The sequence below is a fragment of the Terrapene carolina genome, unplaced genomic scaffold (genome assembly GCF_002925995.2).
Source record: "Terrapene carolina triunguis isolate 2854851 unplaced genomic scaffold, T_m_triunguis-2.0 Scaffold23, whole genome shotgun sequence".
In the NCBI taxonomy this organism is placed as follows: Eukaryota; Metazoa; Chordata; order Testudines; family Emydidae; genus Terrapene; species Terrapene triunguis.
The window spans coordinates 27095682-27109450 of record NW_020664374.1 but is presented as its reverse complement, the minus strand read 5'-3'; the positions used below and the strand labels follow the sequence as shown (position 1 = coordinate 27109450).

At 37.5% G+C, this 13769-nt stretch overlaps 1 protein-coding gene across 1 annotated transcript in view; it reads left to right on the top strand.

Moving 5' to 3' along the window:
- LOC112112035 (dystrophin) overlaps positions 1 to 13769 on the top strand; it is a 1981667-nt gene that overhangs the window by 1576856 nt on the left and 391042 nt on the right. The window contains exon 55 of the mRNA XM_026649948.1: positions 4507 to 4696. Coding sequence (XP_026505733.1) covers positions 4507 to 4696 — 190 coding nt within the window. The remainder of the gene's footprint in view (positions 1 to 4506; positions 4697 to 13769) is intronic.

Here is a 13769-nt window from a genome sequence, read left to right as displayed (position 1 = left end):
CATCCTGGCTAATAGCCATTGATGGACCTATCCTCCATGAATTTATCTAGTTCTTTTTTGAACCCTGTTAGTGCCTTGGCCTTCACAATATCCTCTGGCAAAGAGTTCCACAGGTTGACTGTGCGTTGTATGAAAAAATACTTCCTTTTGTTTGTTTTAAATCTTCTGTCTATTAATTTCATTTCATGACCCCTAGTTCTTGTTTTATGAGAAGGAGTAAATAAGACTTCCTTATTTATTTTCTCCATACCAGTCATGATTTTATAGACCTCAATCATATCCCCCCAACCTCTTTAGTCGTAAGGAGCATAAGTATTATAATTGCCATTTTGCAGATGGGTAAATAGGGCAAAAAAGTTTAAATGATTTGCTCAACATCATGTAGTCAGCAGTAGAGCTGGGAAAATAACTCAATATCCCTGACTTCTAGGCCTTTCCCACATACCTTTGTAGTATATATTAGTAGGGCTCCATGTCTGTCATAGAGGTCGTAGAAGTCACGGATTCCATAACTTTCCATGACTTCTGCAGGGGCCAGTGTGGTTGACCCCAGGCTGCCCCAGCAGCTGGCTCAAGGGACTGCTGCTCAGGTGGCCCCAGGGAGAGCTGCACTGGCTGCTGCTGGAGCGGCATGCAGCCAGCTGCTGCAGTGGCCCGGCAGACAACTGCACCAGCTGCTGCTGATCGGCTCCAGGGCCAGTCGCACTGTGACTAAATCGTAGCCTTATGTATTAGTAGATACATACTACTAATTGTGGTATGTAACATATCATTTAAATCAGCTTCTGTACCAGATGACTGGAGAATCGCTAATGTGATGCCAACTTTTTAAAAAAGCTCCAGAGGTGATCCCAGCAATTACAGGCCGGTAAGCCTAACTTCAGCACCAGACAAATTGGTTGAAACTGTAATAAAGAACAGAATTCTCAGACACATAGATGAACACCATTTGTTGGGGAAGAGTCAACATGGTTTTTATAAAGGGAAATCATGCTTCACCAATCTATTAGAATTTATTGGGGTCAACAGGCATGTGGACAAGGGTGATCCAGTGGATATAGTGTACTTAGATTTTCAGAGAACCTTGACAAGGTCCATTGACAAAAGCTCTTAAGCAAAGTAAGTTGTCATGAGATAAGAGGGAAGGTCCTCTCTTGGATCAGTAACCAGTTAAAAGATAGAAAACAAAGAGTAGGAATGGTCAGTTTTCAGAATGGAGAGAGGTAAATACAGGTATCCCGCAGTGGTGCCCTGTAGTGGGACCAGTACTATTCAGCATATTCATAAATGGTGTGGAAAAGGGGGTAAATGTGAGGTGGCAAAATTTGCAGATGGTACAAAACTACTCAAGATAGTTAAGTCCAAAGGAGACTGTGAAGAGTTACAAAGGGATGTCACAAAACTAGGTGATTTGACTACAAAATGGCAAATGAAATTCAGTGTTCATAAAGCAAAGTAATGCACATTGGAAAACAATCCCAATCTTCTAGTCTGACCTCCTGCACAACGTAGGCCACAGAATCTCACCCACCTACTCCTGTAACAAACCCCTGACCTATGTCTGAACTATTGAAGTCCTCAACTTGTGGTTTAAAGACTTCAAGGTGCAGAGAATCCTCCAACCCATGCCCCACACTGCAGAGGAAGGCGAAAACCCCCTTTTAAATCTCCAAATTAAGGTTGTCTTCTGTTATGTTATGTTAGCTCTAGCTATTCCAGAAATACCTAGTCAGTAGCTGAATGAAGAATGTTGGTTTAATACAGGGCCGGCTCTACCATTTTTGCCGCCCCAAGCAAAAAAAAAAAGCCGCTCGGACTGCCGACGCAACAACACCAACAACAAAAAACCACCCGGACTGTGCCGCCCTAAGAATGGACGGAATGCCGCCCCTTAGCATGTGCCACCCCTGGCACGTGCTTCCTCCGCTGGTGCCTGGAGCCGGCCCTGGTTTAATAAAAGGAAAAAGGACATGTTTCACTCACTTCAAGAGGTTAGAATGGAGGTAGAGAACTAAGTGTGAGCAGAGCACTTTGCTCTGCAATATGTCAAAGAAAATAGAGCTTTAGCTAACCAATCTGTAATGGGTTGAAAACTGGAAAAGGAGATTCTCTCTATGAAATATACACTATCATCATATGTATTGGGGGTAGCTGTGTTAGTCTGTATCCACAAAAACAATGAGGAGTCCGGTGGCACCTTAATGACTAACAGATTTATTTGCGCATAAGCTTTCGTGGGCACCTAGAGACACTTTTTGATATTACTCATACCAGTGTAAAATTGGAATAATTCTGTTGATTTAAAGAGAGCAACTCCAGATTTGCACATATGTAAATGACATCAGAATACAGTCCTTTATCTCTTGAAGAAATAATAAATGAATACATGAATAGCCTGAGACAAGGGCTTTAACATATTTCTCTCTTTACCTATTACAAAAATGGGTTCAATAATAATAGTCACCTTTGTCACAAGGTGGTTGAGAAACATGGATTGTGGATTTTAGCTCTGAGTTAATAGATTGTCATTTGACTGAATTGAATTCTCTGCTCACACTTCTGAGCTCTGATTGGCTGCTTTAAATCCCTCTGCATTTACTGGCTGTATTCATAGTTTGGAAGAATCCTTGATGAAAAAACACGTTAAATAGGTAAAACACGTTAAAACCCCTTTTCAGCCTAATTCATGTTTTCCTGGTTCAGTAACAGCTAGGTATTAGGTTGTGCCTTTTGTTCTTTAGGAACCTAACCATTTGGTGACAATAAACAAGATTTGATATTGGCTCTAGCACACAGAAATTGCATGATCTCAGTGTGAATAGGTGGGAAAATTACAATGTTGGAAAATATTTCTGGGATAATCTGTTGTGCAACTTTCTTTCAGACTACCTAGAAAACTGCATCACTCTTGGACTTCCAACCCAAACATATATGCTGATCAGTAGAAAGTTGTGTAAATTCAGGTCACATAACTGTTCATTAGCCAGGAAAAAGTAGTTGGAATCTTAATATAGGCTATGCTGAAACATCATGGACAAATATTAAGCTAGCTATTGGTTGAAGACTGAACATATGATTGAGCAGTGCAACTCTGGAAATACCTCCCACAATCAGATGTATATGGCAATATGTTTACTGCAGATAGAGGAAGATACATATTGAATTCTGCTGCTTTTTTGTCACACACAGATCTGTCAACAGTAGGAGACAATTGTTTGAGAGTCTCCCCAGCAGTAGGATTTTGATGTAGAAGAGACCTAGTCTTAACTTCCTTCCGTCAATCAGTATATGGAGCTAATATTTAGTTATCAGACCTTAAACTGTATTTATGAGATTAAAAATGTTTAGACTCAACCTTTTTATTATGAATGGTTGACATTTTCTAAACCTATTCCATACATTCCAAGCTAATGCAGTGAAGACAAAAGAGGAGGCTTCTATCTTGTATGATAGCAATAACTACACTGCTGAAGAATGTGTGCTCAGCAAAAACATCTCCCATGATGAATAAACAACTCATGCATGAGCAGTGCTGCCACCAGATCTTCAGGAGTTGTTTATTGCCTAATATGCACTTCCCATGATAAAGTTACTGCTCAAATAAATTATAGTTTTGCATAATAACTGACAGTCACATATTAATAAGTGATGTGTCACATGCAGGTGTTTGAATTTTGAATCAATTTTGAGCCTAAATTTAATAATCAAAAAGTGTGCGTGCAAATAGGACATAAAAATTTTCTGCTAGTTCTGATGGATCAGACCAAATTTACCTAAGGAATTTTCATTACAGGTCCTTGAATATTCTTCTTTACCAAATTGTTATCATTTAGGTTTTTGCCAAAGGCAGAGAAATATTCTTGAGATTTCAAAGGTGATCTTTTATTAAAAAGCTGATATAGATCTTTTTATGATTGTCTTATGGTATAATTTGTGTAAGACCTTTCTATATAGTAGAGCAGCTTCATGACCCTTTGAAAATCTTCTGCATTGTTAGGACACAAGGTGATGAATACAGCTCCCACAGCTTGCAACTTAGAGGAATTAATAATTGCAGTAAACTATCCTTGCTCCTCAGTGACCAAAAACTACTTTGTGATTTCCAAATATTAAACAAGCTTGCAGGCAGTAGCAGGCTTATGAGCGATAAGTGAAAAAACTTTGATTATATTTGAAAGGAATTAACCTTGATTTGTTTGAGTTCCAAAATTCCAGGTACAGTACATTGTGTTCTTTACCAAAGTAATGTCATTTCCTCTAGATTGCAGTTGAAAAATGTCATTGTGTACCTCCTCCCACCATCCAAAAAGACAGAGACGAACATTAGCTTTGGGGGGGGAACCATCATTCTTATGTACATTTTCTTTCATTATAGTAGCTCATCTACAAATTCTCTTCTCTTGATTAGTATAGTAAAAACCTGCTGTGGGTTTGTTTGTTTTTTTAAAAATCTACACTTGTTCTGATTTCTGTGAGTGCTGCATTTGACTGTTTGTGCTTGCACAGGGTTAGTGAGCGAGAAGCTGAACTGGAAGCAGCTCTAAGGCTGCTGCAACAGTTCTACCTGGATCTGGAAAAGTTCCTTGCCTGGCTTACAGAAGCAGAGACAACTGCCAATGTCCTGCAGGATGCTACACACAAGGAAAGGATACTAGAGGACACGAAAGAGGTTCGGGAGCTCATGAAACAGTGGCAGGTAAGTCAAGTGCTTTAGCTATATAGACCTTCATGGATGCAAGATAATGATTTCTTTGTGCTCGTGCATGCTGTTTAGCTTATTTTAAACTGAAATGAAATTGAAAATAATATTGATTGTGGTACCGATGTTTAATTGTTGCTTTGGGGAATTCCTTTAAAAATTGGGTGACACACATTCTGATTCTGTTTAACATCCTGGTCTTTCAGTGACTGAGTCATTTAGACACTGAATGAGATACTGTGTGTTTTGAAGCACAACTTAAAACAAACAGAAATAAACTTTGCTGAAACAGATATTTAGATTTTTATATTGCAGAAAAATTAATTATGGTGCTGATGCTGAGTCTTAAAGTAAGAGTTATTGACATATGAGTGTTTGTTATGCATTTCTGATATTTATAGCAGTCCTGTATATATCGTGTTTAGTTTATTCTCTGTTGTTTAACTAAATTAGTTTTGCTCCATTACTTTCAAATACTTCAAAAATATTAATCTGGCATTTGGCTGATTTTTGTTAACATGCTCAGTTGGAATAAAAGAAGATGACCTGTCAGAGTTAATGATCATACAATTTTCAGACAATTGTTTTCCCTAGATAAAAAAAAAATAGCTTTCTCTACCTTTAATGTTAAGAAAGAGAGGATGGCATGTTTTCTTGTGTTTTTTTTAAGAGAGTCTTGATAAGAAAAAGGCACTTATATTTGCACTGTGCTCTCAATAGGGATGTGTGTTCACAGATTTGTTAAATTACTGTGATGCATATAAGGCAGAGCTGTATTGTAAAATGTACTTAAAGTGCTTTAGGTTCACCTTGGTAATAATAAATTCACCCACATCCAAATCTGGAAACTCCAGAGTCTGGAGATGATAATTTTCAAAATGTGAATTAATTGAAAATTACAGAGATTGTGTTCCATAAATAACATTAGGTTAGAGATAGTGTTACCTTTTTTCTCAAATGCACTTTATAGTATTTATTCTACTATAACTTGTTTTTCCGTTGTAATGCTAATGCATTATTAATAAACTCCATTACACTGTACTTAAAAAGCCAGAAATGCTGCATTCCTTAGAAATCAAGTCTGGACCATTTTTTGCTTGAAAAGTGGATTATGGTTATCCAATGTTTTTATTTAAAAAATACTCAAAATTTTCACCCCTCTGGGTCTGACTTTAGTTGGTATGATCCTTGAGAAGTAGTTATGAATGGGAGATCATGCTGTACTGAATTAGACCATTTATATCCAGTACAGTCCATCTCTTTTCACTCTCAAGTATCTGATTTTGTGGTTGCTACTGGAATTAAAAAGTATTCCAAGTTCTCCTTTTACACTTCTATGTTGTGTGCAGTATTAGCAATAATTTAATTTGGCGTGGTAACTTTTGTATGTCACATAAAAATGGGTCATCCGTCAAAACAGTTCCTTGCATACAGAGGTCTAGTATTTTATTCTTAAATATAATTGAAATTATTAGAAATAGAGTTATATTTGACCAGAAACACCATGTTTTCAGCCTGCATTGCTTTATAAAATTACTGTGGCGGGAGTCATCCTTGGATGAAGAAAGCAGAGCACATACAATAAAATATGAAAAAGAAAGATTTAAAATTAATGTTAGGCTCAACTTTAGACAACCCACAGAGTAAATGAAATAAAAAATAACTGTACTGTAAGTTAAAATAATTTTTTTAAAACCTTGAGAGTTGTCTTTTAAAGGAATTGTTGCACTGGCATAAGTCTGAATTTTCTTCAAGGTTTTTGCTATGTTTAAAAAAATGTCTTCACAATATATGAAGGGCACAATGTGTAGCAGTATCTCTGTTTGCTTCCTTTTCAAGACTCAAACACCATTCTGTTCACTGTTTGATCTTGGCTCTGCAGCAAGAACAGTGATTCTTACATATTAAAAAGAAACATTAGTATGCAAAGACACAGCAGCAGCTGTTTTATTGTCGCTTACTCCCAACTGATTCATATATATCTGTCCACCCATGGAGCAGTAATTTTTGACTTTCAGTGAAGGCTGATGGGTAGAAGGGGGGAAAATATCTTTTTTTTCCTCTAGCTCTCTGTCAGTCTCTCTATATATATCCTGATACTTTTGGCTAGACTATTTGCCTATCACTGTTTATCAGACACTTCATAGCATGTTTAATCCTCCAGAAAAACCTCATAATTCATGAGTGCTGCAAGCACAAGTGGATTAGGAAATGTCTTTCTCTTGAGTGGAATTAATGTGGTTGATGTCGCTATGGAATTTGTTGGAATTTTTTTCCTCCTCATGTAAGGAACGGTACAGGGTGGGAAAGTGCCTATTATTTCCCATACTGAAATCCAAGGCATTTTCATTGAGGTAAATGAAGTTGTGCTGTGTGCTTTAAGGGGAAAAAAACCCTTTTTGATAAAGGTGATTAGCATGATTTTGTATTACATGAAATCATCATTGTTATAAGAGCTGCCTCTTACTTAAAAGTAGTGCAGCATTGCAAACCAGATGACATGGGCTGAGTTTCACTAACTTTTAAGTTCAGGGCTGTGTTTTGAAACAGCTCAAGTGTTTGTTTACTTAATACTGCACTACTTATCATGTGTGAGATTGACCTCAGATTTCTGCTCTAAAGACTGGGAATATTCCTCAAATGATAAAGGTCATTTGTCTAGCAATTAAGCATTAATATATATGGATCTTATCTGGAGAACAAACTGCTAGCCTTAATCCACTTCTATTTGCTCAATAGCGTATTGCTGACTCTCTGGTTATGATGATAGTATTGCTGACAAATCCAAACCATCATCTTAAAAATAATATATGAGCAAGTTAATAAATTATTCTTATTTATTGTGGGCCAGCAATGTACCTGTTGCTCTACAGAACAGAAAGGATAGTGGCCCTTATTCCCAGGGACTTACGATATAGCAAATAAATGATTATCTATTAACATTATGCATACATGATACATACTGCGACGGTCATATCATCACTTGATCAGTGTTATTTAATAATGCGATTAGAATTTATACAGGATGTTATGCGTGTGAAGTAGTCGATAGACATTAACTAATCATCACAAGAACCTGTGATGTTTGCTGGTAAGCATTACTATCCCCATGTGCGAAGAAGCAAGAAGGGAAACTGAGATCAAAGGTGAAGTGACTAACCAAAGGCACATCATGAGTAAGTGTCAGAGCCAATATTACAATGCAGGAACTCCTGGGCAATAAATGTTTTTTCTTATCCTGTGAATAATTTCCATGATTTAAAAAATGTTCACATCTCAAATAGGATGAATAGTCAAAATCCTGGAAATATTCACAAACTGAATGACCCAAAATGAAAAAAAAATTGGTTTATTGTAATGTTACATTTTGCTAATTTGGAACATTATTTCAATCTAACCATTTTTCAGTTTAAATTTATAAATGAAATCCATTTTGAACAGGAAATCCAGAATTTTTCATTGAAAATTGTAAAAACAAAAAGTTTTGACAACTTCAAAACTTTTTTCTCAAGTTTTTTGTGAGTTGGGAAACTTTGTCAAACCCGACGTTGTTTCACAAAGTTTCTGTTATGATGAACTGGCATTTTTCACTGAAAAACGTTATTAAAAATTTTCCCCGCTAGCTCTACTCCTGACTCCCAATTCAGTGATCATTCTTCCACACTGCCTTCTCTTTAAAAATAATTATATAGATACTAAATATTTATCACTGCCACACACTGATTTAATGGATAGGAAACTTGACTGGATCTGCAAGCTTTAGGATAAAGGAGGAATGTATACAGGGATAGGCCCTTCTTCCCTGGCATTGCCATTGGACAACTAGAGAGATGCAAGCCAATTGGCTCTTTCCTCCCACAATCATTTCTTTAAAGCTTGGCCTGGGTTTTTTTTTCAGGCTCCTTGCCCCATTTTTAGCAGAACACATGCTCCGTCTATCTAGTTATATAGTATAGGAACTGTGTTTTCAGGTTGCTGTGTGTCTAAGTGATTGTCTGTTCAAGTAACAAGGCAATAACTTTTCCCATCTGGGCCAAATTGGCTGGGGCATAGTGGGTTTCCCCCCTTCCTCATAGCGTCACGGAGACACAGATGAAATAGATATAGGATTTAGGAATTTTTAACATTAGAAATTGTACAAATGTCAGCTGGTCACAACATGCAGCAGGTGTCCAGTGCTGGTGAATGGCCAAGGAGCCAGTGACTAGTAAATGGAAGACATGGGTTTCCGCTGATGGACCCTATGTCAATGGGCAAAAGGGAGCCTTGAAGTCTATGCAGGCCGGGTTTCAGTGCCTTATAAAAGCTGCTTTTTCAATTTGATTTATTTAATGAAAACAATATGTATATATTGCACAACTGTGACCCGTTTTTTTCTTTTTTCTATTTCTTACTCTTCCCCTTTGAGTTATACAACCCAGGGTAGTGTGTGAATGAAAGTGGATCTCTTACAAGCAGACAAGGAAAGTTGGAAGCATCTATAGAGCAAAAAATAACTGGGAAAGAGGGAGGAAACACATTATCTTTTCTTGCAATTCCAGTGAAATTCAAGTGCCATCCAGAAGACTGTTTTCTTGAAAACAGAAATAGAGGCCTTAATGTTTGCTATGTGATGTTGTCATGCAGCAACGATGACAGGCAAAATTTACAGAACAAATCATGAAAGTGTTTTGTATTTGTTTTGGAGAAAGTTTAAAGTGTTTCAAACAAAGACAATTATTATAGAGTGAGTCTACCATCTGCTGTGACTCTGATCATAACAGTGAACAAGGTATGGGAAATGATCAAATAAAGATTGTATCCTTAGTTTATTTTAAAGCTCAGTCTATTTAATTAAACTGCATTTGGTGAGGATCATCTCATGTTAATTCTGTAGGGGGATGGTTCCAGCTTACACTCCCCCCCGCCCCACTAAATTAATTTAAGATGGAACACCTGGGCTAGTATAAAGAATGTTTAAGCAGAGCGGTGCAGAGAAAGGTAATTGCATTTTGCAGAGAATTTCAAAATTTGTTTTCATTCTGATTTGGAATGAAAACCAAACATTTCAAAGTTCTCCATGAAAGGGAAAACCCTGGGGGCCTCAGGCCTTGGGTAATCCTGGGGCTGGGTGCCTCCAGGCTACAGACCCTGAAAGTCCAGCAGTCCCTGACTCCAATGCAATCTGCTTAGCTGCCTGGTCCTAAGCCCAGGAACATGGGAGTCCAGGATGCTGAGGAGCTGGGAGTTTGGAAGCTGAGGTGCCCTTTGTTTCTAGGTTCCTGGCTTCCTGTCAGCCTGCCTAGTGAGCTGCAGAGAAACCCAAGAGCTTTGGATCCATGGTTCCCAGAGCTTCCAGGCTCTTGGCTCTCCATTAGCCCATCAGGCGGACTGCTGAGGAGCCAGGTAGGTAAGGTGGGAGGAAACCAGCCAGATTTCTGATGGAAGCCTGCCTGTTTTCCATTGGACCTTAGTCTAAATCAAACTATCTCCATGGAATGTTTCAATTTCCATGAAACAGTGTTCTCTGACGAAAAACGTTCGGTCAGACAATTTCTGGCTAGCTGTAGTTTTAAGACACATATGACTGAAACCAAAAGCTTGTCAGTTAGAGGCTTTGTGCATAAATCTCCTGCAGCAGGCCACAGGCAATTAAGTTTTAAACATGAGGAGATGAGAATATGCAACAGAACTGAATCTAGATCTAGCTTTTCAGTACACCTTTCCTATGAACTATGTGTCAAAGCACTTACAAGACAGCAAGTTAGACACTGGTAGTGTAGTGATCATGCACAGAGAAATATAGTCGCCACTTGCAGCAGGCACTAGTTCATACACCGGTTTGAGCATCAGGTTTGCCAATAAACTGTTATAGGTAACATGCTCAAAAACAAGTGGTGGGAAAAGATGCTAAAAAAAAGGGCCAGACATTAATGGGATTTAAAGAGTAATGGTGTTTTACTATTCTTTTCCGCTGGAGGTAATTAATGTGTAGAATGTAGTAGAAAAGATAGCAAGGGAAACTTCAGCCACATAGTCAAGCTAAAAGAAAAATTAAACAACTAATTAGAAAGGGAACATTGTCCTCAATACTAAGAGTATCCCCTTTACTTTACAGAAAGTGTCATGAGGTTCTAGACAGCCAGAAGAGACAGACAAGTCTGAATTTCAACTTCACTGTGCCAGCCAGTCACAGAGAAGTTAAGGGGGAGTTCACTTCAAGGTAGAGCAGGCAACGTTTAACATCAGGACCACTGAGAGGGCAGTTATTCAATAAAGCTTTTCTGCAGCCCCACCAATGAATGCTGCTAAAGGGGAAGTACTGATTTAATGTATATCCTGGCCATAACCACTTCCCAAAAAGTTATGCCCATTTTTAAGCTCCCTCGGTCTCCCAGGCTGACTTTTTGCCACTGGGCCTTTGAGGCAGGATTTTTTAACTCAACCTCGATGAATCAAGACTACAGTATGGGAAACTAAATGTCGCTTTCCAAGCAGTGTTTTTTTCCACTGACTCTCAGAAACTTCCAAGTTTTATCATCATCTTTTTTTTAAATCTGTTGAAACAAACTTGTACTACAAAAGATGTATAGTCTGCCCAGAAATAGTGTGTGTGTGGGGGGGTGTATGTATGTGAGAGATTTTAGGAACTGTGAAAATAATGATAGAGGGTGCTAATAAGGATTAATGGGCTATTTCTTCCCTCTTGTAATTCCATTGTCTCACAAAATGAATTTGGCCCATTATAATTTGAGGATATTAAGTAGAAAAATACATCTTTGATAAAGAGTTCATCTTCAGAAATATTGGAAACCCCCTAAATTTAAGGGTCAAGTGTATATTTATTTCTTCCCTTGTTACTAATGGTTTGAGTATATCAAGGGAACATGTCTCTAACCTCTAAGGTTTTGCTATCCATTCTCAAACTCTCAATATTTTTTGAAGCAACTAGGGAAATTAATGTTCCATTGGGTGGATAGGACTTCGTATAACATAAATAATTTGTCTAGGGACTTCACACATTTAAAGGCGTTTCTTTTGATTCTGTTGATCAGAAATCATTAGTTCAGAACTCATGAGTAGAAATAAGGTTAATATGCCCTCAGCACTCAACAGTTCATTCACTGAGTAGGGGGGGAAGGCAAACGTAACTGCACATTCTGATTTCCTGATGATGTAATTATATTAAATCTGTGCATTATAATGCAATGTTTGTTTCTACGAGCATATATTTGCATGCATCATTTGTCTGAACTGACAGCTGTGTAATAGTTGAGGTGATTTGCACATTTATAACACTTTCTGGAGAATTTTCACACTATACATAATAGTTACTCCAAGGAGTTATGTAATTATATGTTGTGTTTTATTAGCTAATTTAAATACATCATGTGTTCCCTTGAGGCCTAGATTGATATATGGCCGTATGAGGGAGATGAAAATAATGAACTTTACTGTCTGCTTTAGCACTTGTGGTAATATGAAACCTCAGCTATGTTAATTACCCTTGTGGTTTGTCTTTGTAGCAATAATTATATGTGACATTGCTTTCCAGTTTATTAATATTAGACATAATTCAGAAATTGGCATGGATTTATCCAGTTATTATATCAATGTAATTTTTATAAATTAAGCCTGTAGATCAATTTAATTAGATGTTTATATCCCTATAAAATTTAAGAAAGCAAGAATCCATGTGACAACTATTTATTTAAATGATAACCTGAGCGTGTTTCCAGTTTATGAGGTAGCAACTGTATCCCGGTCAAAATGAACTCTGATGTTGAATGCCGAGGTCCTTATAACACATACATTCTGATACCAAAGGTCCAAGAGTTTCTTAGATAAGGTATGGTTACTCTAAAGGATATATCATTGGGTTAATACTATTGGCCTGAAATGTGTAACAAAATATTTCTCTGACCCCCCTACCTTACCTTATTCAGTTATCTTCACTTCCCCCAGCACCTGAACAACTTTATACCCACGAGAGCTGAGGATGTGCTTGTACCAAAAATGAGAGTAATGTGCTGTATCTTAAGTTACATTTAAAAATGAATGATAGATGTCCTATGTAATCAACTCAGTGTTAGTTTTAAGTAAAAACACAGGAGGCAGATAACAACTGATGAGTCCGTGTCCAAATTTCTTCTCAGATTTGCTTCAGGATGGCACCATGGCTTGTGAGAGAAACCCAGGTTTCCTGTAGCAGCCTGCTCTCAGTAGCAGAGAGTTTAAATACATCTCTTGTACTTGGTAACATAGCCGTGCTTTGAGAGAATAAAGAGTCCTTCCAACTCAGTTTTACACTTAAAGCAGAATACGTGAATCTTGTCACAAGAATGGCCTTACCTCTGCAAAAGGTGTTTGGGATTGGGTGGTGAACATAGCTGACAGGGAGGTAAAAAAAAGAGGCAGTAAAGTTGTTGTTGGGTTTATTTGATTTTAATAACAAAAAAAAAAGATTTTGTAGTAATCATTTGAGGTGTCCCTAACTCTCTCTCCCTGTGCTCTGGCTGGCTGATTTATGTAGGCACTATCTAGTTGCTTGCTAATATCTGGACAGTGAGTAAGTAAATTTCTTTGCTCTGGCTGCTAAAGATTCTCCAATAAATATATATAAGCATTTATATCTAAAAAATCTTACATTTGTTACCAAATTTGATGTGGCAAATTTGCTTTTTACAGTGAAAAATCACCAATATTGCATCACAAACTCTACCCTACGTTCTGAAGTGGCATAATAATTGTCAGGCCCATCTTGATTGCCTGTGAATTTTAGAACAGTTTGAATATTGACCTTTACACAGAAATGCTGTTGCAACTTCATATATGATGTGGCAACATATCATCCTATAATGAATGGCTGAATAAGTGAGTCTAAGAGGTATCCTACCTTGGGAAATATTATAAAAAAAATATCACTTGGGACTATCTAGTTGAATCTACAGGCAAAGTGTTTGCCCTTCACAGTATTTATATTACTTCTAGGGAAAATTCACCTTTGGCAAGGATTATTTAGTAGTATTCAGATGGGAGTAAACTCCATCATGGTCAGGGAAATCATCTAACTTTCCCCTCAGTTTCTTGG